The sequence below is a fragment of the Bactrocera oleae genome, chromosome 4 (assembly GCF_042242935.1).
Source record: "Bactrocera oleae isolate idBacOlea1 chromosome 4, idBacOlea1, whole genome shotgun sequence".
In the NCBI taxonomy this organism is placed as follows: domain Eukaryota; kingdom Metazoa; phylum Arthropoda; class Insecta; order Diptera; family Tephritidae; genus Bactrocera; species Bactrocera oleae.
Window position 1 is genome coordinate 73,787,502 of NC_091538.1, and position 27,219 is coordinate 73,814,720.

The 27,219-nt window shown below is 37.2% G+C and overlaps 1 protein-coding gene across 1 annotated transcript in view; it reads left to right on the forward strand.

The window, feature by feature from the left end:
- Stacl (SH3 and cysteine-rich domain-containing protein) overlaps positions 1 to 27,219 on the forward strand; it is a 174,678-nt gene that overhangs the window by 10,861 nt on the left and 136,598 nt on the right. The window contains 4 exon segments of the mRNA XM_070108710.1: positions 6,740 to 9,062; positions 13,801 to 13,992; positions 26,533 to 26,641; positions 26,865 to 26,970. Of these exon segments, the coding sequence (XP_069964811.1) occupies positions 7,463 to 9,062; positions 13,801 to 13,992; positions 26,533 to 26,641; positions 26,865 to 26,970 (2,007 nt within the window). The 5' untranslated portion in view covers positions 6,740 to 7,462.

Consider the following 27,219-nt stretch of genomic DNA (forward strand, 5'->3'; position numbering starts at 1 on the left):
AGTGTGTGTCCGGGTCCGTTCCAGTAACGTAGACACGACTGTTATGGGAACGGATGTCCTTTACTTTCAAAGAAGCTGCTTAACATATTTGTCGAAACCACTGATATCGAACCATACAAATTGACTCACCAAAATCTAGTTTTTGTATAGAAATATTTTTAAACGGTTTACTACAGGATATAACTGCCATATAAACTGATCAAGCAAAATCAACATAAATATCTTTTTATGACCCTTCATGCTATAAGAAATGCACCGGTGAAGGGTATTATAGTTTTACTGCAGCTGAAGTGAACATTTCTTCCGTTTTGTGTTTTTTTTGGTTTCTTTGAGAACACTTATTTAATTGCACTAAAATTTTTTGCTAACAATTCTGTTCTGAATTTGATTATTGGGTACGACATGCAAATCACAGCATTTCGTTCCCAATCTCACTGACGTTCATGTTCATTCACTCCATTCATTGCCACAGACGTCCTTTGTGCTATGCAAAACGACTTATTTAATTCACTTCCAAATTTATTTTCGAGTTTATTTACTCGCCTTTACACGCCCAAACGACATTTTAATCGGAACTGAAATCGACAATCTCCTACAATTTTTCACTCATTCGACCACTAAATCATTCATTCCTGCAGTCATTAATTCATTTATCTGCATCTGCGTATGTACGGTCGCCTCCCCGCACAACTCTCATCCATCACACCGCCCACACTTGTTATACTTTAAACAATTCGAATTTGAACAGCTGCTCGGAATTATTTTCCGACAGTTGCTGCAACAGCTGTCCACTTGTAGTGTTTGTTGTTTGCTACCGGTTCAGTTGTTGTTGTGTTAGGTGGGCACCTTGTTGTTGTTGGCTGGTGAAAATTTTATTTCAACTGGCACTTTGTAGTAAACTCAAAGTTTTTTCCCACTTTTGTCTTCTGACCAAAATCCTCATAAACTTATGTATTAATATGTGTGTATGCGTATTGGTGTCTCTTCAGCGTGCGGGCATTGGTTGTGCAAATTTGCGGTCCGATTTGTCGCCCATTTGCAGCAACTACAAGCTTAATTTGTGCTCACAGCTCATTGGAAATTCGTGCACACATACATACATACATAAACCCTCGTGCGGGAGGGTAAAGTGCCGTAAGACTAAAGTGCTGGTCGAGTAGTTTGGTCCAAAACAAACTTTTCACTTAGAAAATTGTGTGAAGTTTTCACAAACTTTCCGCTGAAGTTCCGTTGCGATTAATATAAGTCATTCGTCATTTTTGAGTTATTTTCTTAAAATTGTTTTTTGGCTTAGTTTTTATCCTTTGTGGGTAACGATTCATACGGTGTTTCAAGTTAACCTGTCCTCGAGTGTTTTGCTTACTAAGTTCTCTAACGACGTTTTAATTGACATCTAAGCTTAAGGATGTTTGCGAGAGGGCATCATAGCATTTCGATGAAACTTCGTGGCCGCAGGTATATTGATAACTGCTGTGCGTAAATGATGGGGCAAAAGTGTAATAATTCCGCTATTATGAGATATAAAAGAAAGGTAAATTTCTAAAGTTTATATTCCAATTTAGTAAGCAGGCAGCTTTGCAACTAGAGTTCCTCCCCCATCATGTTTTGGCTGAGTGACAGGAGGAAGAAGCATAGCGAAATCATCTTTCAAAAGGCTATCACTAATTATTGTACCATAAGCTTAGGTATTTTCCAGGTACTAAAATCAAGTAAAATTTGAGTACAAAATTTTACATTTTGATTTTGTTTTAATATCAAATATTTCTTATTTGCTTATCAAAACTAACGCTGCAGTTGGTCGTCGAAATAGAGACATACCAACATATGGTATGTTCAATTATTTAAGAGGACTTGTGGAATGCTCGTTTATTTACATTTATTGTACATTCGCACATATTGTTTTCACTTTGCTATTTCTTCATTGAAGTACTATGAAAAGCGCGCTTCCCAAAGCCACGACGAAAGAGCGTCAATTTCAAACTGCGAAACTCTTTACCTTTGCAGATTTGAATGTGTGTTGTTGCTATTGTTGCTGCTGTGGATTTTGTCCCATTATGGTATGGGTATTTACCGTTGTTGTATACCTTTGACGGTTGGCATGATTACAGCCATTTCCTGTTTTTATATCCGCCGGGTATGAGCTACTAACACTGCTTCCGGATATACCCACAAACACACTCGCCTACACTCATACTCAAATATGGTGGAGGATATAGTCAAATAAGTTTGGAAAGATTCCATGGCAATTTAGCTTGAAGTTCATTAAGTTTGTGTTTTACTTTTTCCAAAAAGTATTGAAAATTACATGCAAAAAAATAATGAAAATACTACTATTCAAGGTTTTTATAAATATACAATTTCTTGGACGGATAAACGGCTGAATATTCTATAAGGACTTTGCAATGTGGTTAATAAGTTTCTTTATGGTTTTCGTCTTATTGTTTCTCTGTGTTTTAAATATGTTTAATATAAATTCTCTTAGCCTAATTAAATTCTCTACTTGTTTCGGGTTCTCATGAAATAATAAAAATACTGAGAAATATAATAGTTCTCCTAGAGTTTGTATTTGGAGTATTAAATATTATCTTTTTGGTCCTTAGTCGGAGACACTACACCGAATTAGCCAGGAAAACGACCATTTGCGATCGATCATTGCTTGGGGTGGTAATGAGTTAGTATTTGCTCAATGGGGGCAACTTATATTGTATTCTATGGCTCCTCGAGGGAGCAAAAGGCAACTTAGTCGTCTACATACAAAATGAAAGAAACTTGTAGTGACTGAAATTAAGAGAACGACAAGGACAGAGAAGAGTTTATAAATCTCGTCACGTTTGTTGGCGTCAATGATATTAACATAAATATACAATTTTTGGGAGCTTGCCATGAATGTTTTGGGGTTTGTAAGTGCGTCGTTGTTGTAATTCTTTATCCACTCTTTAAATGTAATAACACGGTGTTCAACGAACTGAAAGAATGTCTCCAACAATGCACGCAAATACACACATATTACTTGCCACATATATATGACAGTTAACAGTTCTAACTAACTTATATAATAAAGGCAAACGACTACCTTCTTGTTCACATTATTGGAGTTCCAGGCCAGCCAAATATTTTGCAAACAAATATGGTCTAACATCATCGCACAGATAAGGTTTGCAGGTGCGTACGAGGGACACACCTGATATGATTGCTTGCGTAAACAAGTGAATAGGCTGTGGAGGAGATGGAAAAGCTCTCATTTCCGGACTTGAAGAGTTCGTGTTTACCTTTGCGTTCTTCCGATTAACCCACAAGTTGGCCCAGTAGTAAATTGCTCCCAGTCCTTGCGTTGACTGGATTCACGTGATTGTTGGCTTAGGGAAGCAGATATTATATTTTTGTATATGCCATCACAATCTAAAACGTCACTTATTTGATAAAAAAAAACTAGAGGCTAACATTGAAATAACTGTAATGGTTAGAATAAATTTTTATTTCATTTAGCATTGAAGTGTTTTTAATTGTTGTTTATTTAATTTCACCTTATGTATTGCTTGATGATATACGAGATTTAATGCCTGTTTTTTTTTTTTTTAAACTTGTATTGCTCTCCTTTATAAATGTAACTATAAATGTAAATTCTGCCTGACTACTGGGTACTCATGCAACTCACATATCGAACTGGCTAGAGCCAACCTTTTTCAGTCCGCAACACGAGCACATTTGCCTTCGTAAGAGCTTTCTTTCAATTATGATTGCAAAGCAAATAACAATTTGTTCCATATCCTTGTCTCTGGAAGTAGTTTGGACTTGTTATTTCCCTTTCGCGTAAAAGATACAAACATTTACATGCATAATATTGTGTAAACAATATTGAAATGTTTTACTGCGGGCGAAATTGCGCAACTAGAAGGATATCAATAAAACGCAACAAAAATGTGGCAATAGAAAGACAGTTCAGAAAGTCCCTCCGAGGGGAGTGGTTATATGAGCTCACCGAATGTAGTTTGCATAAGAAAAATAATTGATTTCCCTTTTAGGTAACTGGTAGTGTGTAAACGCTTGAGGTATTAGAAAAAGAGCAGTGCGAGTGTGCGCAGAGCACCTAGAATGTCACGTATACGCCACAGCTACCCAATTTGAATGTCATTTGAAAAATTTCATATCAATTTGAAATTTTACTGAAATTTGAAGTCCTCATTTGCACTTGCAACTGTTACACATCCCTCCATAAACATCAAATACAAAACGCTTTTCGCAATTAAAATGCCATTTTCAAGCAATGCTAATTCGGCTGAAGTGTACTCCGAATGGTGCAGGTGTAGATTAGTGTCTGGTTTTCGTGAGGCTTCATATCCTCTGAATTCGGAAATTATAATAGAACAGATATCTTTTAATCTGTGCTAATTACCGTCGTAGTTGTTGTAATCTAAGCGATGCGAACTTAAATCGCAATGAGTTTTCTTGCCTAATTGCCCAAAATAAAAAGCGAGAGTCTGTAGGCACAGTTTTCAAGAGGCTAAGAGGCTGCGGCTGGTGCAGACTAGTTTGGCATTATCTGTTTTTGTGCTGTAAAGAATAAAGCGAAATGAGAGCTTAGTTTAAGAAAAGTAGTGCTCGAAAGAATTGAAAGGCAGTGAAGTGATTTTTTTGCTGAATTTAGGCAAATTATTAAAATAGTGCTCTCAATTGTTCCTTGCTATTGAAGTTTGAGAATATTTAATGAAGTGTCATTCACAAAATCCTGCTAAAAGTAGTTTTGTTATTTTCTGAGTTAGTTATTGGGGAACTTGGAATTTGTCAGCAGAACCTCCTTAGCATAAAAAATAATCTTTGGTCTTGTAACCTGGAAAAAGGTGTAGTCGAATATTCCCAAAATTTACAGCAGAAAAAAATTTTACTTTCAAGAAGTTCCGTTTTCGCGAGTGCACGCGGTTCAACTTTGAAGCCCAAAAAAATTAGAAAACGTCACTCTTTCAGTTTTTTGCTCTTTATAAAGAGCGAGTGTACTGTAGAGGTGTGATAAACTGAACAATTCAAACCTGAATACCACACACTAAAAAGCCCCGCAAAGTATTTGGGAAATTCAAGAATAATTTTATTTACTGTGCAATTTGTCCAGAATGTGATATAATTTACACCAGCTTGGTGAAAGTTAAGCAGCTAGATGATATATCAAACAGTTCACAGTCAACTAGAGTACTCCACCGGCCACGATGTCAATGAAATAATTTTAAATATTCGCACTGCTTCAGCCATGTTTGTGGTTAGCTAACGGGTGGTACAAGAACATTCAATTCAAGTTAATATAAAATAACAGTTTAAGCGAATTTATTACATCTTTTAATCAAGCTGAGGCCCTTAGATATCTTAAATTCGAAGCAGTAGCTGTTTAGGCTTCCTAATTAAAGATATATATTTGAATATAATAGCTTTCGCTATTCTCACTAATTGCGCATTGGAGAAATAAAAGATAGCGGTCCTTCCTTCTGGATTAAAGGCGATTGTTGCATAAATTTGGCCAAATGAAAAAGTGTTCGAACCAACCTATGCTTCCATGAATAAAAGTTGAATACACTTTAGCTCGTGTAGCACTTTTGTTTAAAAAAATTACATGGCGAATAATAAGAAACTTCTCAGCATCAGCTTGCCTTTATTAATTGGGAATGTTCACACCTACTTAAAGGTCCAATGTCTTTTTACAGTCTGTATAATCATAATTTTCAAATAAAAAGTCTCCCTTACAAGAACTTGACTTTGATCAGTTTGTATGGATGCTAAATGCTATACATAATAGTTCTGAAAATTGTTTTTTAAAGATTAGATGCTGTCTGACAGCATCTTAAGATTCAAGATGCTGTCTTCGAAAATAATTATTCCCAAATTTCGTAAAGATATGTTCAATAAAAAGTTTTCATACAAAAATTTCATTTTGATCGTTAACTTTGTATGGCAGCTACATATCTGCTATAGTGGTCCGATACCGGTGGTTCCGACCAATGACCAGCTTCTTGCAGAGAAAAAGATGTATACTAAATTTCAGATATACAAGTATATCTCGAATGCTGAAAGACTAGTTCGCCTATATATATATATGTATATAATAAAAATGAAATTTAGATAACAAAGCGTAGTTCCTATTATAGTGACTATATAATGTATATGGCAAGTACCAGAATGAAATTTGCTGTCAGGTATGAGATACATAAAAGTTGAGCAAATTGTGCGCGATGCCTAAATGGATTCGCAAAAGTTTTATGTTTTGGTTTTGCTTTTGTTAGATTTTTTTACTTGGTTGTTAGCTGGCTTGGAAATAGGGGAGCATCATCTAGCAAAAGGCAATTTGCCGTTGTGCTGGCAAATGCTCAGTCGACACGTATACACCGTTACAAATTGGCGGCCAACTCATGAAACAAACTGAAATTACCAGTGCAAAATTAATGGGGAGCTAAGCGCTAGCGTACGTTTCATGACTATTGTGAAAAATTTTTTTTGACTTATTTACACTACACTGGCGAAATCGTTTGAGTGCCACAAAATTTCAAACAAACATTGTTGTTTGCACTTTATATAAATAGCTTCGGGCCTTACAACCAAAAATCTAACTCTTTCCCAATTAATTAAATAATTTTTAATAAATATTAATAAATAATAATATTAATTAATTTTCGGAATTGTAATTGACATGATTATGCTTAATAACTTTTTATATCCTGCTAAGTTGAAATCTAATTCCTCTCAGTGTTTTTTCTTGCAGATATCGATCATGCAACGCTCTAAATGACGACGACACCTTTAAACGACGGATAGCGCGGGATGTATCAGTTTTATTTGTGATATTTGCTTTCCTTAAGTTAAAGACGTACGTTAAGCTTAAATGAGATTGTCATAGATACATATCTACATATATTGCTAAATGAATGTGAATTCACATTTGTTCTTTATACCGTCTCTATATATATACTTTTATAGATGTTGTGATTTATTTGATTTTTTTTTATTTGAAAAAGTCTTTAGTTGAAATTTCAACCAACAAATTTTGAGTTTAGCGGTTTTTGAGAGCAAAAACCAAAACGAAAAAAGACAAAGAAAGAAACACCAAAGACCAGAACAATTTTTAACTCAAAAATAATATAGAATTACTTTAAGTAATTTAATATTAAAAAAGATAATATTAAAATAAAATATAACTATACGAATACAAAAACATATAACTAATATAATATATAAAGAAAATAGGCTTTAATTACCCGAGGCCATAAGAGCAAAGTGATAACTACGTAATGTATAATAATTGAAGAAATATTCACCAAAACATCCCATTGAGCATATAAAAGACAAAAATATTCGACTAAACCTGCCCAAAGTGTTCCCTAAGCTCTTGTCCGTCCAAATATCAGCAGCAGCTACTCAATCGCAACTGTAAAGGCGGAGTGTGTGAGATTCGCGGAGTCACCATGTCACATGGGGGCGGCCAGGAATGTTTGTGATATTTCCAGCTGATGAACTCATTTTGATGACATATGGTCCCGCCATACCACGTCTAGCACCACGCCCAACACTCGACTGTCTGCGTGAACCCGAAGTGCCAATTGAAATACCACCAAGATCATTACCACCGCCGTTACCATCGGCCATCGCCACCACCGCTGATACAAACAAAACAACAACTAATAACAGTGCCGTAACCGCAGTCGCCATAAACAGTAGAACTGCCTCCAGTAAAGGTGTTAACAGCAGTAACTTCAGCAGCGCCAACACCACCGTACCAGCACACAACTCGTCTGCGCCGCGGCTCTTGAATAGCGGCACGTCCGCCGCTGCGCCAGTCTTCACCACCGCCTTCACCTACGATCCCACCCAACCAGCCCAACCCGCTCCACAGCAATACGCCTCGAACTCCCTACCGCCAACGCCAACTCGTCACAACTCACGCACATCGCGCACGTCCTTGACACATTCGGCTTCGGCCGTGCCTACACCGAACGCAACCACCTCCAAACGTTCAAGTGTACGAAGTAATAGAAGTAACCGCAGTGCGCACCAACATACGCCACCGAGTCAGCATCCATTACAGTCGCCATCACCGCCGAACCTACAACATCAGCAGCAACAGCTGCTTCTACAGCAGAAGCAACAACAAGAGTACCAACATCAGCAACTACTTCTACAACAGCAGCAGCAACAAGAGGAACAGTTATTGCGACACTTGCAAATTCAGAAGCATAACAGTATTTCAAAGCGACTCAGCAACTCAGCTACTACCATCCAAATGCAGAACGATGCGACGGATAGCTCGCGATCGATGCAGGGCAGACAAGGCGGGCAAAGACCCACGCTAGAGCGCAGTACAGCTATACACGGCACCACGCCGCAACGTTGTCTTACGCCGCAGCGGAGTGCGACACCACAGCTCAGCTATGAGACAGAACAATTGGACGAATATGCGGGTGCCACATCACTTGGCGGAGGTGGTGGACAGTTGATTGGTGCGCGCGATCGTAGTCCAAGCATATTTCTCGAACCTCCTTCGCCCAATCCAACACAGATTATTTATGGCCCAGGCTGGGGTCGACCGATGTCGCCGATGGATTTGCCACCAGAACCGCGGCCTAAGTCCCCCACGCCAAGCAAATCGTCTCGTTTGCGTCCAAAATTACATCTGCCCTTAGGCAGACTAGGACGTTCTACCTCAACGGATCAGCGCGAATCAAATCGCTTGAAGGAAGACCTACAACTACTTGTCGATAACCCAGTCTTTAATTGCGAAAACTTGCGCCAGCGCAATTTCGATGCGTTCTTCGAGTCGGGGGAACCAAAGTATAAGTTGCAACCGATGACGCCAAATTCGGCTCCCACCGGGTCCCTGTCGAGTGCCAGCAGTCAGTATTCGCCGCAAATAGATGGACGTAGCACAAAGAGTGCCAGTGGAGGCGGTGGTGGGGGCGGATTGTTTGCACCCACGCCAAATGAAGGCAAGACAGCAATGAATTCGCGAACACGTTCCACCGAGCAACCAGTGTCACCGAACCGCGAAAGGCGTGCGGCGTCCGTTAGTAGTGGTGTTGTGCCCCCGAAAGGTGACAGGTGCCCTCAAAACACTCATTTTTTTAAAATAACTAATCCTATTAAGATTTACACTTTTGCAGTTAAAGAGGATTTTCTAAAATAAAACAAAAAATAAAAATAAATAAATAAATTGAAATAAAAGACCGATTATTATCAATGAAAAGAGATTGCTGAATTAATAGTTTTGAAACAGTTAAAGAGAATGAACTGAGAGCTTAAAAAAGATTTAAACGAAATTCGAAATGACTTAAAATTAACCTCAAAATTTGTTACTTTTATTGCTTTATTTAATTAACAGCTAAATTAGTCCAAATTTGGTTTGCTTTTTTGTTTGCTGTTGTTGTTTTTCGCCTAACTAACAATTTTTCGTCTAAGTCGATTTTAACCTTGTCAAATTTGCAGCTTCGAAATTAAAGCATTGTTTTGATAAAATAAACAGGGTTGCCACATACCAAATGGAAGATATGTTCTCCAAAGAATACCGAAATGCTTTCGTTGATAGTGGGAATGAGAGATGGTTATAGAATGACTCTGCAGAATTGGTAACAAAACATGTTTAAGCAGCAAACGCTTTTATGTAGGTTAAAATATTCCAATAAAATTACTCATGAAGCTCATATTCATGAAGCCCATTATAGAAGGTAGGAAGAAAAGTTTTTTCAAAGACATTTGTTGACTTTCTCAGCTGTCGGACAATTGCTTTGTGAGATACAGAAATTTCGGTTAGGCATTTAGGGATTTTGACCACTGAATATTATCCGATCTCTGTTCCGGGAAGCAATCATTCGTAGATTGTATGCTAAATTTCGTGGTCCTATCGGCTTTTCTAATAACGATATCATTGACATACAAAATAGAAAGCTAAATGTGAAATGACCAAGCGATGGGGTCCTAGGTTATAAATTAATACCACCAAACTATTGACCGAAACTGTACTATGCAGTTACTTTCTAGGAGTTCAAAATTTATTTCAGTTTGTTTTTATAAAAATTTTAGAAGTATTTTCAGTCTTACTAAAATGCTGTCGAGTTATGAGTTTAAAAATGTCTCGTGGTTTCGGGGCACGCCATTGAGAGCCAAATCGTTGCTATTGTATTCTGTAAATAATGTTGTACGCCATTTGTGGCACCACTCTCTCGTCACACAAGTTGGAGTTGTTTAGTATTGTTGTTGTTGTTTACGTAATTTGCGCGAACTGTGTACAACAAAGCACACATGTCAAATACAAATGCCAACGCATATACTTACATGTATGGTTGAATATGTATAGTCCCCGTTAACCTCCGTTGGGAGCCACAATGGCGCTGTCACATTTTATTTGCATTGCTATTGTTGTTGCAGTCGACCTGCAGCTGTGTTATTGTACCTGTGTGGCATGTTATGCGCGTATTTTTCACAATGTTTACAGTTTGCATGGTACATACGCGAGAGCTAACGAAAAGTACATGACGAGACTCCGGGGGTTGCCACCCCCCTTTTCACACTCTCGTCCATGGCAAAAACATTGGTTGCACAAAAGCGATTTGGTATTAAAGGGAGCGGGGTTGCAGGAGCACGCGCATGCAACATGTAGACAACATAAAAAGCAACAAAGAGAAACAACAACAATAATAATAACAGAACAAACAATAACACTGATAGTCATAGCAAAAAACAATTAAAAGAATTGAATTCGTGCAAATGAATTTTCATTGAAGTGACTTTCTGCGGCGAGTGCGCCTTAGTCATGAAGCGCGAGGCGTGCGTTAACTGTCCTAGCGAACCCAATAATAATATTACAAAATAAAATAAAATAAACCGTGCAGAGTGTGAGTAGAATAGAGCAAGTTGGTTGAAACGAATGCCAAAACTATTCAGCATAACTGCAGCATGTGGCCACGGACCGACCCGGGCGCGAACTTTAGTGGCAATATTACTCGACACATCCGTTGAGAGCGTGTCACATGGCTCGGGTAGTTGTTGCAGCTAACTGTTGTTGCATGTATAAAAACTTCGGCGCAAAGTGTTGTTTTGCGTAACCTGTCCGTTCTTCCGCCATTTCGAGGATAAGATGCAGTGGACGCCGCTTAGGGGTTGGCTATTGCTGCAGAGGTACTTCACTTGCCATTGGTCTCTGAAGAAAAGTTGTTAATGATATTCATTTAGAAGCACAAATAGTATCCGAATATATGATAACTGTCGGATTTTAAAGTAAATATATACAGATTATCCAAAAATGTTGCCTTTAATATTATTAAAATCTATGAGGTTATTTAATCATCGGTTCCACTTCAGCATAGCTCTCCCTTACTTGTTTAGTGTGAAAACATGATATTTTCGTAGAAATTTGATATTCATAAATCCATGTTCCAAATACAGTGCAACGCGATTGAAAAAATATATCGGATTAATGTCAGTATATTTGACAACAGGCTACTCGCAGCGAAACAAGCCAAGTAGTGTGGGGATAACAGTAACAGTTTCACATTTCATTGACGTAAACACCAACAGTTTTCGCTGATAATTATTAATAATTGCAATTAATTAGGAAGTGTTGATTGTGGTTTTCCTTAGTAAATTATATGGCATTATATTATACTGAGGGTCATCGGACGTTTTCTATTTTGATAAAGTATCGAGTTTCCAATTATATATACCCCTAGTTTTTGCCAAAATATTCGCTCCTCGAATTGCATTACAGTACATATGTTTCCGATTATTGTAGGTATAAACGATTGAGAACTTCCAACCTTTTTGCTACACGAAAGTAATTTATGTGAAAAATCAACGTTGGTTGGAGGCTAAAAGGAGAGTAATAGGAAACTTGGAGAATTTAAAGAAATTGCGAACGAAAAATTATTTATTATGTTCGTTTCCAAGTTGTTTGTGCCAAGTTTTTTATTAATTGAAGTATTTTTGAACCTCCAAATTAATTCATAAAATCCGCACCGAGTTGCCCAAGAGAGGAAATATTTGTATATTTCTGAAATACAGTAATTTCACCCCCTTTTTTTTATCTATTGAATAATAAAGTAGCACTGGTTTTAGAAAGTTTATTCTACGAATGTCAAATACGTTATTCGGTCATTGATTCGACCGCAAATCCATAGAAGAGCCAAGGCGGAATAGCACAAACTTTCACATACATTTTTGATTTTGATTTTAAAAATTCATGAGTTCAGGCTTCACTACGCGAAAGGTAAAATCGCACCCTAAATACGCATCGCTGCCGCGAGTTCATTCGTACTCGTCCTTATTTGTAGCTGCCGTTTATCACGCGACTGCGGCAGTTATGTCTGTGAACATTTGCGTTTGAGAATTTTAAATTGCGGACGGTTGTTTACCTTTGACATTAAGAATTCATAACAAAATTAGAAGAAGCATGGCAAACTTGTTGTACACATATTTAGACGATAAAACGTCGGATTCGCTCGCCCTGCGGCATTGAGTGGCGTTGCCGTTCTGCGCTTGGTAATTGTCCTTAGCGTCTGCATAGTTGTGATTCGGTTTTTGCACGCTCGGCCTCTTTACTCTCCTTCCTTAGGTGGCCAACAGCCTGTTCGCTTCAGTTTGACAGCTGTAAACAAGCATAAGAACCTCAATTGAGCCATTCATGAATAATTTATGAGGTGCTGTAATGCTCCCCTTTAAAGGAACTGGAAGGAAAGGAAGGGCCGAGCCAGTAGTAGCAATTATCTTCGGCACACGGGTCGTTACAGCTGATTGCACTGCCACGCGTATTATTTGCTCTAAGCCATACTGTTGGGTTGCGACTACACGCTTTGCTCCGAATAAAATAATTAAAAAATGAAGTGAATTCAATAGTGTTAAATATTACTCAAAAAGTGTGTCAGAAGTCAGCGCCAGCTTTTATATGGGCACATGAATTATTAGCTTCAGCACTCTTACTAGCGCTAGCACTTGCACTAAGACCAAGCTACGCTCCTGTCTTTGCGCTGGCCGTTTTCGAGCTCGTTACAAACGCCGCCCTCTTCTGGGAACAACCAGTTCCCTCCGGTTTATGTCACAGAATATCCTTTAATTCCTTTATATTGTTTTTATTGCTCTGGCGCATAGGGGGGTATAGGGGGGTATAGGGGAAAGTTTTCTCATAGCCCTTGCTACGCAAGTAAGGTTATCTTATTATGGAGGGCTCTAGGTATCCGTAAGCTCCGTTCGCGACGGGTCTATTGAAGGTCGCATGATACCTTAATCCAGTCCGTTCTGTACCGCTAACCATAGTAAGAGTTTCCATCTGAATGCTGTGCTATTGAGGAGCAACGAACACCCACATAAAAAGTCAGACCTTAGACCAGCTCGTCTCTGCTTACGCCGGTATCTATTACCAGTCGGTATACTTGAGAAGGGTTCAGAGTGGAATTTTCGCCAACCAATTCTGCTTCTAAAAATCGTTTTTAAATATTTCCGCACGAATATTGATTTGAAATATTTTCATTTATTGTACTGTGCATGAATTTGAGATTTTAAGATTTTTCGCATGTTTGAACTTTGTTGCGTGGTTTATATGTGATTACTTAATAAATTCATTTTACTAGAAGATAATTTCTCAGTTGAAGTATAATTTTCATATAATTTTTAGTTTTTGTTTCGTTTTTTGTTTTTTAACGTTTAAATTCGCCAATTCTCTCACTAATATATTGAAATTGTTTACTCCATTCGCTTCTCTTTACAAATTGAAATGGCTAAATCACCTTCGCTTCAAACTTTTCTCAACATATGCAACATATACTGGACTTTGAGTGCCAGCAGATTCTTCAACAAAATCTTCAAGTGGTCGAAAAAGTCGTAGATTTTTTGGGTGGAGGGGGCCACGCAGTGGTTCCCTTGGCCCGCGGGCCGGAATGGCTTCCTACAATGGGGTGCTAAAGGATTACGGACACAGCAGTTTGAATGAGGCTTTCAAATCCCAAAACAATATCAACTTTAAGTTAATCAAAACAGGTGAGTGACACAAAAATGCATTTCGCTTTTTATCTAGCCAGCCAATTTGTATCTGACTGTAAATAATGATTGAGTTTGAGAGAGAAGTGGTACTGTGCTTAAAAAGAGGGTCTTTGAGAAAAGCTTTTCTATTAATACCGTAAGAGTGTTTCGTTATCAAATAACTTAGATTCATCTAAACTGCGAAGTGACCCCATTTTGTTAATGAATTTGGCTTTGTCCAAGATAGTACCTTTACTAGCGTCTGATTCTAGGAGTTTAAAAATATTGATATACGATATGACTATCAGCAATTGTGATTAACTGAATTCGGATAAGATAAGCTGCGCGCAAATAAATTTCCATAATCAAGTGTTTTGTTTACTTTTTCTGGTTCTATAATTTATGAACAGTTCTCACTGTGTGCTTGTGTACATTTATAATAGTGGGTTATCCCAAACCGAACTGTCAAACAACACTTTGCCCATGTCAAAAGCGACACATTCGCTCCCACAGTAGAAAGTTTATTCCCTCCGCAGCTGTGTGCTAGGGTCCCATGTGGCCACAGTCGCGACGAGGGCAATTACATAACGGTGGCAAACGCAAGTGACAAAGCTCAAAATTGGCTGAATACCCTGAGGCGAGTGACAGCTTTACGAGCGGATATTGTCCTTTAGCGCGACAATTATAAAATTCGGTCGCCAGTTTCCATTTCTGCCCACTTCTCTGAGTCTAAATACAAAATTTGCAAATGTATGGACGTTTTAAGCGATGTTGGGATCAGCATCCTAGGGTATGATAAAGTTTTGGAGCTCAGTAAAATCGGTACTGGTAATATGAGAGCATAAGAAATACTGGGTAAATTAGCGCGCGAGAAGTAAATTTTAGAATTCATTAGAAATAAAGATTAAATACAATAGACTAGCTTTCCACAGCTCTCTTAGCTGTATAACAGAAGTCAAGCGAGTGAATTTTTAAGTTAGAATTGAAAACTTTTCTAAGAAAATATTTTCAAGCAACCAGATTACGATACGTTTTTTGGAATATACTGCATACAGATGTCGCTGACGTTACTTGATTTGAAATTTGAAATAAATTCTATTCAGAATTTATTGAAAAAGTCAAGCTCTTGATACTGGTACTTAGAAATTTATACCTAAACATTAGTTTTATCTTAATTTGATTTCTAATTTTTTAAGACTTTCACTGATTAATGAAAATATATTCCATTTGAAGTATCTCTCCAAAGCACATAAGAGGCGCAACCCAAAAGCTTGCGTTAGTTGAGTTTTCCAGGGTGTACAAATGCGAAATAGGTCACGATTCTTTATAATCAATTCCATATTATACCAGTGCCCACTTTGTATACTTTGGATAAGAGAACACTCACGTCGACGTGTTGGGGTTTTTGGAATTTTTATTTTCCGCTTGCGACGCGCACTTTGCTAACGCTTTTGACTACTGCAATTGAATGTAATCCAGATAGGTCTGCACGTATACAAATATACAATATGTATGTACAACATGTTCGAATATCTGTATGCCGTCGGGTTCGTCAGTGTCTGTAAATGACAAATTACAAGGTTTTGCTTTTGAAATTGTGGCGCTTGGCACAAAAGGGACCTCACGTCAGACAACCTTTTTGACAAAATGTAACTATGGGCTCCATTTGCATTAGCAGGTATATGTGTATGTATGTATATATGATATATGTATTATATATCATAGAGAAGTGGAAGCTACATCCCATTTATATATGCATCGACAAGTATTTACAATGTTACTGAATAAATATGTACTTTTAAAATGTGTGTGTGTGTGTGTCTTTTGATTGCCATCGATTTATAGGTATCTTTATTGTTGTTGTAGTTTTAGCCTTCATAACACAGTAAAAGCAAGCGTATCGGGTACTTTCGATCAAAATCAGCTGAAGAATAAAGTGCAATTTATAAAAGAGCACCAAGTGACAGAAATCCTGCAGGGAAAAATAAAATTCGTCAAAAAAAAAACAAAAAAAAAAAAATATTTACGTTTCAAATCGGTACAACTCTTTTTCAATTTTCAATTTTTATTTTTGATTTCTACGTTTGTTCCGCCCTTGATTGATTTGATCTCTATACTATCCTTAATTAGAAACTGGCACCTCTTTGTCCGAAATCTGGGAATGTACATCACATAAATAAATATGCTTGCTTATGTCGAAATGAGAGGGGCGGTCGACTATGTAGTTGAGCTTCCGATCATTGCAAGTTGATATTAGAATTAGTACCTTCCAAACTCTGAACCGATTTTAGTAAAATTTAGCACATTGTGGCCAGTTTGATACAACTTAAAATATAGGATAGTTTATATCTCAGTTATGTTAAAATTCAAAGCCATTTATAAATTATGTAAGTATATATTTAAGCATGAGAATATGTTCAAAATTCAAAAAAAAAAAAGAATTATAATAATAACAATTATATAATTATTATAATATAATATGCAATAATTATATAATTATTATAATATAATTGTTATTATTATAATAATAATTAATTTAATTTTGAGTAAAATGCAAATGACAAATATTTGTATCAATAATTTACAAAATTAAACCCCAAGTACAATCCTTCTTATTCTAATACCGGTAATAACTTTTCCTCCTTTATTCGAACATTTTTTGCACTGTATTGAGTAGTTTATATAATAGTATGTTAATGTGTGGACAGAAATATACTCTTATGTTTGCTAATTGCGAGAGCTAATTTATCTATTCGGGCGCATAGTATGTATTATTTACAACAAAAACTATACATAATACAACATATGTTTCGTTAGAGATTTGCTTCTCTTTGTAATACGAGTATAATGTGGTTAGGAGGGAGTATGAGGTATTGCGTGATATTCTCTGTTGACAATGCAGCCGCGAGTGAGGGCAGAGCGAATACCGCTACACTACATTTTTGTATATATAACGGGAACCACATATGCAATATATGCAATATGAAATTAGCGCTTTATTGGTTTTGATATTCGGATTATGTATCATTGCACTCATTGTGTTCTTTGTACCTGTAGGAAATCAAATATAATGTACAACCCATTCCAAAAAACCCGATTCACTTTGTTTAAGTCATTGATCAAAGGTGATTGTATCGCCTTCAGTTTTTGTTAGTTAACAGTTGTAACTATTGCAAACATTTTTTTAATAATTTTTTTATTATTTATTTTTTCAGTTTTCCAACTAACCAAGGGGGTATACCTTGAATATTATGCAAGAAGTGGCTAGTTCTTAAAACAATTTTCTTTAAAAATTTTGTCTGCATATGATTTGTACATACTATAGAAAAATTTTATGTGAGATAAATAAAAGCAAAATCAGAAAAAAACTGTGTACTCTCTGTTATGATATAATTTTGATATGTTTCTGTTTATCCGTGGGTTCTTTGATTTAGTTACTATAAGGAAGATGAAGTACTTACCAAATGAAGTTTAGTAGAGCTTAGAGAGTTTACGTTTTTTACGATCAAAAAGAAAGCCGTTTCCGAACAATAAAAAATGTTCGACGCTTGTTTGTTAACGTTATTTGGAAACTGTGACCGAGGCCAGTTCATGCCAACCTCCAGCTTTTTTTACCTACTACACAGCGACGGCCTTCAATATGAACTTCTACCATTGCTATTCAAAAATGTGTAACTTAATTTTACCATTACATTATTGCTAATGAACGTCTAATAATTACATCACCCCTTTGAAGTTCTTTTATGAGCTTTGAATAGAAAAAAAGTTCCGTTTAACATAATTATGCATTCAGCGCCAAACTGTTGGCGAAATCTTCAATTAAACTATTAAGTGCTTGTTAATAAAAGTTTTTAGTTTGAAAAGCACTTATGCCACTTTTTTAAGCTACCGGGTTATAAGAAAATTGCGCGAGCCTTAGAATGGTTTCTAACAACGCCGTATCAATGCAGATGGGAAAAAGAAAAAAGTGGCTAAAAGATGAGAATTAAAAGGCAAACTTTCATTGTCTGTCTCAGTGAGTATATGAAGAGCGACCTATTCGCATGCTCAATCAGGCAACGCGGATAATGATGCGCTTTTTATTGACCTTTGAAAACGAGTGAGAAGAGCCGTTCGCGTGTAAAGCGAAGAAAAACTTTTTGCTTTCAAAGTTTTTGCCCACCTATTTTTAACAAACAGTGGAAATTTTTAATGAACGAGTTGGCGAAACGTGTAAGAAAAGTGACGCAGAAATAGATGAATGACGGTGAAAAATATAAGAGCGGTGAGCAGGAGCGATTTCAAGTGCCGTAATAAAAGGCAATGTTGATATTTGAATTGAACGCTCCTCCGATCAGAGAGCTTTATTCCCTTACTTTAGTGTAGTTTGCTTTTTCACTTTCATTATCCTCTTCAAACTACAACAGTAACGGTCAATATTGATATTTGGTTAGTGGCTGTTTGAGCACTTGAGCAAAAAGTGATTAAAAGAAGATTGAAGTCGTCGGCATAAAAATGTCGTCAAATTGTAATGTCGTTGTGTGAAAATTAATAAAATTAATAAAACAATAATTATATGTGCAAAAGATTTTTTGTCTCGATTTTTTCGAATTATTACAACATAAAATTTCTGGCATTTGGGTGGGGAGCTCTCGGGTCCAATTTTTTGAAAGTTAATATTTTATTTGGAAAAATAAGGAATGATGGATTAAAAATTTCATTGAAATAAAATTGTTGTTATTTTCTAAAGAGTTGTCTTATTCCATTTGCTGGAGTTTTTCAAAGCACGTTATGTTCTTAAATTAAATCGCATCGAGTTTTACATTGATGAAGATGGGTGGCTGTAAAAAAGTTAGACATTCTAAGCCCAGTAAACACTCGTAGCCTATATTTCTAGTTGGCGCGGAGGTGTTTTTTGAGTATCTTTATCACTCTCCGTCCAAGTTTCCAAGTAAAAGTTATAGTTATGGAGAGGTCTGTACGCTACTGTATATTCACACATCCTAACGAAAAAAGGGTACTGCTAACTGGCAATGCGGAACCGTATTATTAGCCACAGTTTGAAGGTTATAGAAAGTTACATAAAACTCGTAAATTGGCTCTGAAAATGTGTGTATAAACAAGCTGTTACCATCAAGGGATATTGACATAGAACAGGACTACATTATAGTACTTCGAAATGACGCTTTTTTCCGATGTTGCATTTCGAGATATATTATTCAAAAAAATATGTGTATATATACTTACATATGTGATTGTCTGCATTGGCTAAAGCGTACTTATCATTGCTTGCATATGGCTCTCCTGACTTATTATAACGCTACAATGTGCTCAGCGTCCACTACTTGAAATGCCGTTAATAAAGTACTACATCCATTATAGTTTCTAAAATGATAAGCACGCACACACGCGCACTTATCGCCTTCGATTTGATTGCAGTAGAAAGCTGCGAAGGTCAGCGAGGATCTTTTATTGCAGCGCCGATAGTGATAGGAAAGCCATAAAATTCGTTTAAAGTACAATAAAGTGAGCTCAACTGTACCGCAAACTGCACTAAAAGATGTGAAAATGAAGCGCGTGCTATTGATGCCACAGCAATACCAACAACAACAGTGAGAGTGACAGTTAAAGCGGGTGCCGATGACACTCCAAGTGCTGAACGTCAAGACATGCGACGCTTCCGTCAACCGCCAACCAGCCACCATCCACCACTGAACCGAGCAGCAATGAAGCGGCGGAGAGTGCGGAAGATCCGAATGGCTGAATTTGCACGTGACAGCGTGTCAAATGTGGCGCGTGGTGTGCGCATAACGGTGAGGTGGCTCGCTGTCGAGTGGCGCGCACTTAATGGCTTTGCAATAAAAATCAAACGTAGCGGCGAAGCTGCTGTACGATATCGGCAGAAGAGATAGAGTGCTCGCAGAACTATGTGTTTGTGTGCATTAAGGAAGTATCAGCACGTTTATGTGAAATGTGAAGATCGAGCGACGCAAAGCCGTAGATGACATAATAATATTTACTTTTAATACAAATAAATGTCGTGTGTGCAAATGATAGCTTAAGAATTTAACAGAAGATTAGTTAAAGTTACCATTCCACTCCTCCTCCTTCTTTTATATTTTTCACGTTCCTTATTGCATAAAAGCTAGCAATTCTAATGTTAAACACGGTTTTATGCAATAAAGAGGTTTAAGGTTGAAGAAAATATGTATATACTTTATGAATCAAAGAGAGCTACAAACAAGATTGAGGTATAATTAAATTATTGCAATGAAGCTGCATTAAGGTTCATCAACTTCCATCGACAGACACGAAAAACATGAAATACATTTGTCCCTTCTACCTAGATTCCCTAAGTAGGGGCTTCAACTGCTGAATGAACAGACAAAGAACACTCTATTCTTTTAAAAATAGTTGAAATAGTGAGGGCCAGGAATTTCATTTCAACACTGAAAGTAATAAGTAAGTAAGAAAAGCTTTTATTTTACAGCCTACCTTTAGGCGTATTGAACAAAATGAAGTATGAAAACATGATTAGCCGACATTTGTCCGGCAATTTCCACGATTGTTGAGCAAGCACTCACAGAGAGCAGAAAGAATGCGAGCAATTTAATCACAACGCAAACTATGTAAGAGTGTATGTGTATATATCCATTACACCCTGTCCTGTTTGGCTAGCGGCAAAATAAAATTCAATTAACTCACCGCTACGATTTTGGAAAGAACAGACCACGGCCAACCGCCGGCTGGCCATTGAAAGCACCCACTCACTCACCCACTCTTTCGTTCAAAGGGCACACACCTACACGCACAAAACAAAGCATACAGATATGTATGTTTGTTTCAGACATTCGTGAGATATTTTTACTTAGAGAAAGGACTTATTGAATTTATCGGCTGTTCGTCACAATGGCCTGCTATAACTGGCAAATTTGCACGCAGTGCGGCCACCAGAGAAGAATGTGAAGAGTATATGAATGTAAAGCACTGCATTTGTGTTAGTATTAAATGCAGAAGAAATCAAAATGCGAATATTTTGAGATGAAGATATCGAGACGCAGCTGAGCCATAGATAAAGCAGAGGAAAACTCAATTTCCGTTTAAGCTTCAATTTGGCGAACATGACCACCTCTTCATATATGTATATATGTGTGTGGTTCAATGTATAATACAATATATAGAAACATTTAGAAATATGTAGGAGCATACATACACGCAGGTTCATAATAAGTGGTATACTTGAGATTAAACACAAGTTGGAAAGCCCATATCACTTTTTATTCATTGGTGTTAAAAGTACATACAAGTATGTATCTAAGATTTTCATGTGTGCTCTTTATTATGACATATTAATGGAAATGGTTTCCAGGAATAAACAGAATTGCTGATTACAGCTTTTGTCTCACCTCATGTTTCGTCCAGACCTCAGATTCGGCTTAAGAAGATCCAATAAATCTCTAATGGTTTAACTCTTTGTCCGATCGTTAAAAGAACACTTATATAATGGTGCTGGAGTTCCAAAACCCATTACAAAACTAACTGCGCGGTAAACGGGGTGAGGAATACATAACAGAAAACAGTGGTGATAAGAGAAGTGGTGATAAGAGAAAAAAAAAGAGTCTTTGTTTTCATTACATTGCGTGAAATTGCATAAAAACGAAATCAGTTTCGGCCTCCGGATTCCACTTCAGCTCCAACTTTTCGCACAGGGTATTTGTGTTACATGACGTGACAGCTCAGAGAAATTGCTTGAGGCTATTTGTAAGCAAAAGTGCAATGCCGCCGGACGAGCGTGGGAGTCAAGATTGGTTCTTTGGATAAACACACTCACACATACAGCCGCACAGAAGGAACACATCTTGAGGAATGCTGTTGTGTGTGGAGGGAAGTGCGCACATAAGCACAACATCCGTCTGCATTCAAAACGAATAACGGATGCGAAAATCGAATTCAAAATCACTAAAACAACAACTAGAAATATAGTGAAATAAGCAATCGATTTCATCAGGAAATGTGGATCATTAAAATATTTATAAGCGAAAAAGTGGAAATCAAATGAAATCGAAGGCACTTAAAGCGAACAGAAATATGCGAATTTATTAATATTGACTTTTTATTTACATTATCCAACGCCATCGGCACATTCTATACGTTAATAATCGATGATAGCAAAATCAAGTAAGACTGATATGAAAAGACGTTGCTGCCGAAGCAGAGCAGATATGGCGCGAGCAGAGATTGCACGCTGAAAGGAAGATAAATGACTGCCACAGATTTGATTGAGTGAACTCTGATTTTTAATTAGCACCAACAAATAAAGCGCTGCGGATTGTGTCTGTTCCGCTAATACGGATATATATTGCGACGCAGCGGATTTCTTTGCCACACATTTTCGCTCATACAAATTCAGCAGTGTGTGACAGCGCTCAAAGGTAAAGCAAATCACTTTGAACTCGCTAAGCAATTGCCCACACACCTGTAATCGATGTGTCACACATTCATCTTACCTGCCATGCTTTGTATAGATTTGTAGCATGCAGCCACGGCCGTGTCACGCGCCATAGAAATGATAAAATGCGGGACAATGGCCATGTCTCATCAATTTCACTTCGATTTCATTTTGTTTGGGAAAGCGTATCTCTTATATGTTGTATTGAATTACATTTACTGCGATCATTGAGTTGTTATGAAATTTATTACTTCCTGAGGCACAATGCATGACAGACTCCGAAGACAACTTATCGAGGGGAAATATTTTGTAACAACACCAATTTAAGTCCTCTGCATGTGTATTTAGTTTCAGCATTATTTTCTCCGAAGTTGTGTACATGTCCGCACAAAAGCAAGTTATAACTGAAAAATCGAAAAAAAAAACAAATTTAAGCAACAAAATAGAAATCTTGTGCATGTATGCAAATATGGTATATCATAGAATCGTTGGCAACTTTGTTTAAACAATTTCGAGGAATTTATTTTTGGCTCTGAGCATACCTTTATATAAAAAATATATAAAAAAAACAAAAAGAAAACATTGATTTCGGCATTTCTTATAACATTAGAGAGTATAAAAAGATTTTTAACTTGATTTTGTGAAGAGAAGGACGCGTGAAAAATTTCAGATCAATATCTCAAACAGTTAGAGACTAGCTTCGTGCATATTCAGAGAGACGGACAGACTGTCCCTCTGTTTGTACATCGACTATGCTCGTTACTCTGTTTATTTATATATACATACATATATAGGATCTCCAACGTCTCCTTCTGGGTGTTACAAACTTCGTGACAAAATTATTATACCCTGTTCAATGTATAATAAAAATTATGTATAAATGGTTCTAGTCAAAAGAGTAAACTTTGTATTTAATTAAATTTGAGTCGATAAATTACAGTTTCCTTACTCCGCCGTGCAATTGAATTCTCCTTCTGTCCACTTGTAAATTCGCTATTTCTAGCCAGAGATGAGTTTTAAGTATTTGCTTGCACATGTATTCGTATATGTACATGTGCGTTAGTATGCTTCAAGTGTGTACCAGCCCGAGGTGTGCGAGCGCGCCAAAAACGTATGAAATATTTTGTAGCTGCTATAATTTGGATGTGAGTAATGAACTCCAAGGCCAACAAAGAAGGAAAACACTCTATCAATATTTTATATGAACATCTCTGCATTATTAATATGACAGTTGAAAATCGTTTTGGGTATTGCATTTGCACAAGACAACTTGATGTTCAATATGGTTTTGGCATTAGGGCGGTTCACTTATATCGGTCATGGTCACTGATCCACAATAAACGTAAGGGGCTCTTAAAGTTCTTCCTTTCCTTTCCATCAGTTTACAGCTTAAGTATTCTTTTAAAACAAATGTGATAAGATTGATCTCACTGCCTGCTGAAGCAGTTGAGAATTCGTACTATGCAGAACTTTCAGCTTCACTTATCGACGCGATTGTCGCGCTTTGAAAACAAAGATTTCTGATATAGCAACGAAACTTTGTAAAGGAAAATATATGTTACGCATTCGCCGTGGTGTTCCACCTGTGGGTATTATGCATGGGCATTGGATGTTATTTTAAAAAAATTTAAGTATATTGATTACAATTTACAGAATTTTGTCATATTCGAAAGTGTACTCTTCATATTTTCTAACCAAAACAACGGCTGTGTTGTGGGATGATGCCCACTTTTGATGGTCACCCTATTCCTCAAAACATTAATGGCAAAGTTCAAGTGCTCGCACCATTCAAGAGTCAGATATGTGCTCTTCTACAACTGCATATTTACTGAGCAGGTGAATGTTTGTGTGCGAAAGTACTTGTGCTGGGCTGGAGCGCTTACAAAATTATGACATCGATTTGTTTATGGCACTGTATTTGCTGTCTTCATTTTGTCGTTACTTTTATAACATTTATGCGAAATTCATATGCCACTCAAATGCGGCCGCAGAAGCGAGCGAAGCAGAGCATGTGAAGCCAAGCAATTTCGAAACCGTGTGGGCTGAGCTGGTTCGCTTCAGAATTGTATCTTCAGATGTCATGTTGTTGGCATAAACATTTGAATAAGGTATTTAGCAATTCATATTCGGTGAGACTCAAGGCATGTGATACTGTTATTCGTTAGATAAAGGCAAGCTGCGCGGTCAACATCAATATTGTTAAGAGATAGCATCAAACTGACAGTTTGTCAAAAATTTGTGAGCTAACGGTCAATTATTTAATAAGATTCAATGAAGCTCACAGTTGCGGAGCACAAATCTGTTTACCTTACAAACTTCGTGCTTAAGATATTTATTACTTATATACTTATACTTGTAGTAAGGCAAGTCGACGAGTGTACAATGCAAAATGGATTAATAAATGAATTCCTAGTATAACTACAAACTGCTCTATTATTGTATTATTTACAAAAACATAAGGTCCGTTCATTGAAACTTAGTTTCGGTGAAAATAATTCTTAAGAAAAACAAAATGAAACTAATGGTGGGAGAAATGTATTCAGTATTTTAAAAGAATTTATTATTTTGATAGGACTAGAATTAAATTTTTCTCTTATTTTTACTTTTTGAAAATACTACAGCAACTTTTTGAAAAGCTGGTGTAGATTCTTTGAAAGAGGGATTAAAGGGTTTTGTAATCACACATATACAAAAAATATACATTTGAAAGTTACTCTTAGATTCAAAAATATTTTTGAATTTATGTTTAGTTATTTTACAATATACAAAATTCTCTAAGATTTAACTATTTAACAAAGCATTTTCTTTCATGCTCTTCGAATTCAATTCTTTAGAATATCAATCAATATTAGCTCTAGGTTATTCAGAGAGCTATCACACGAAAATCTCACTCGGCAGCAGAAGTCAGCAGCTTTGCGTTTAAAAATATTATTTATTGTCAGTACAAATCCAAAGTATCGCAAATCTGAAGTGCAAAGCTTTAGTTTAGTGCACCGTTTTTGAAAATATATCCTCTATCGTCCGTTACTGCTGCTGTCTCAGCTTGAACACTTTCAATGCCACGCGCACCAACATAAAAACCCATAAATACGAACAAAAAGTTAAACTCTTATTACCAGCTTTCAATATGACATTCCACTTCTCCCACTTGTTTGTCGCTCATTCGCCCATCCACTTAAACGCTGAGCACAATCAAATAAACCCACTTCAAAATCAACCGTAATTCAATTTAGCACGGCAATGCGATTGTTTGTCTACTATGTGAGAGTAATCGCTTCGTTTGTCGTTGCGAGTGCATGCCCTGAGGAAAATGTTAGCTCAGTGGGGAGCATTCGTGATGTAAAAAGTGATCCCTGCTTGGTCTTCCGATACCTTACGTTGCAAGTATAGGCCAACCGGGGTCTCAAAGAGCCCTTTCTAGAGCTAGTCCTCTAAGGAATTTGCTTATAGTTGTCAGACTGTAGTATAAGTTTTAGGAATTTCGCAATCCTTTGCTGTGATCTTCGATCGCTAATGCCGAATTCGACAGTTATTCCTCTGTGTCACTCAGTGGTGGTAGGCAGAGATAACCAAGGACTCCGTCGTTTAAATTTACTCTACAGTTTTTCTGGATTTATGGATAATTTGTTTAAGGAACATAAACAAACGTGCTTTATTAACGGCATTTGCAACTTTTGACATTCGGTTAGTCAGTAAAGCGGAACACAACGGCAATGAGTGTGTGTATTTTACACCTCGCGGCATTGGCTGATTTCAGTCTGCGCAGAGTTGATCAAATTTAATTCGAAACTTTTAATAGCTTCCTAAAGCCCGGGGCTCGCAAACTCGCCGCGTTTGCTAGCACGTGCGACTGTAAGTTCAATTTTCCTACGGCCAAGTGCGGCGCAAAACAACAGCGCACTGTATACCACCGTCTTATTCAAATACTCGAATCCGTTCGAGAAAAGCGGTGGTGCAGTCCCACACACCGCCGGTGGCTAGCGGTTTGTAGGCGAACGCTGGCTGTCGTGTAGCAGATTAAGTTGTATTTGCAGTTGGCATTTATGGAATATATAAATATTTATTTTGCAGCTTGCGTTAAAATGGGCATCGCTGATTTTTAATGCAAATAATCTTCTCTTTACTTTCAGTATCTGATTTCACCGAAACCCTCTCCCATTTATACGAGGAACATGCTACTGCCCTACAATCTTTAGTCTCCAATTTTCGTAAAAAGAATGCAGAACTTCGCAAAGAAAGGTAAATGCTATGGATTATATATTTGAGTAGTTAGTAGAGAATTATAACAAATTATAAACCTTGCGTTTCGAGAGCTCTTAGTCTTGGTAATTATTTGATATTTGGTCTTCACGGAAAAGGATAAGGATGTGTGGTAATGTGTCATAATAAAAATTGGCCAAAATTGTTTATATATGTTGTTGATTAGCTTTGGTGTTTTTTCTTCGTATCATTCTATTTGCAGACCCGCTTGCCATCTGGCAATTTTCCAAGCATGGGAAACATTCCTACAGGAGGTCGAAACCGATTCTCAGGCATCAAACGATGTGGCCAGCGTGCTTTCACGTCAGGTGAGTCCCATTAAACATTAGGAAGGCGTAAAGTGAAATTTATCACTACAACTGCTGCTGCCGATGAGATGGCGGTAATAAACAGCCATTGCTTCATTACCGCTAAAATAATATTATCGCTTTTTGTGTGCAGCCGCGCATGTGTCAGTCTTGATGAGTCAGTGTGTTTGTATATTGGTAATGCGCAGTTTTCAGTACTGACTGCAACCGCAGTCGCGCCGGTGAGTTTGTCAAATGCACACACCATGA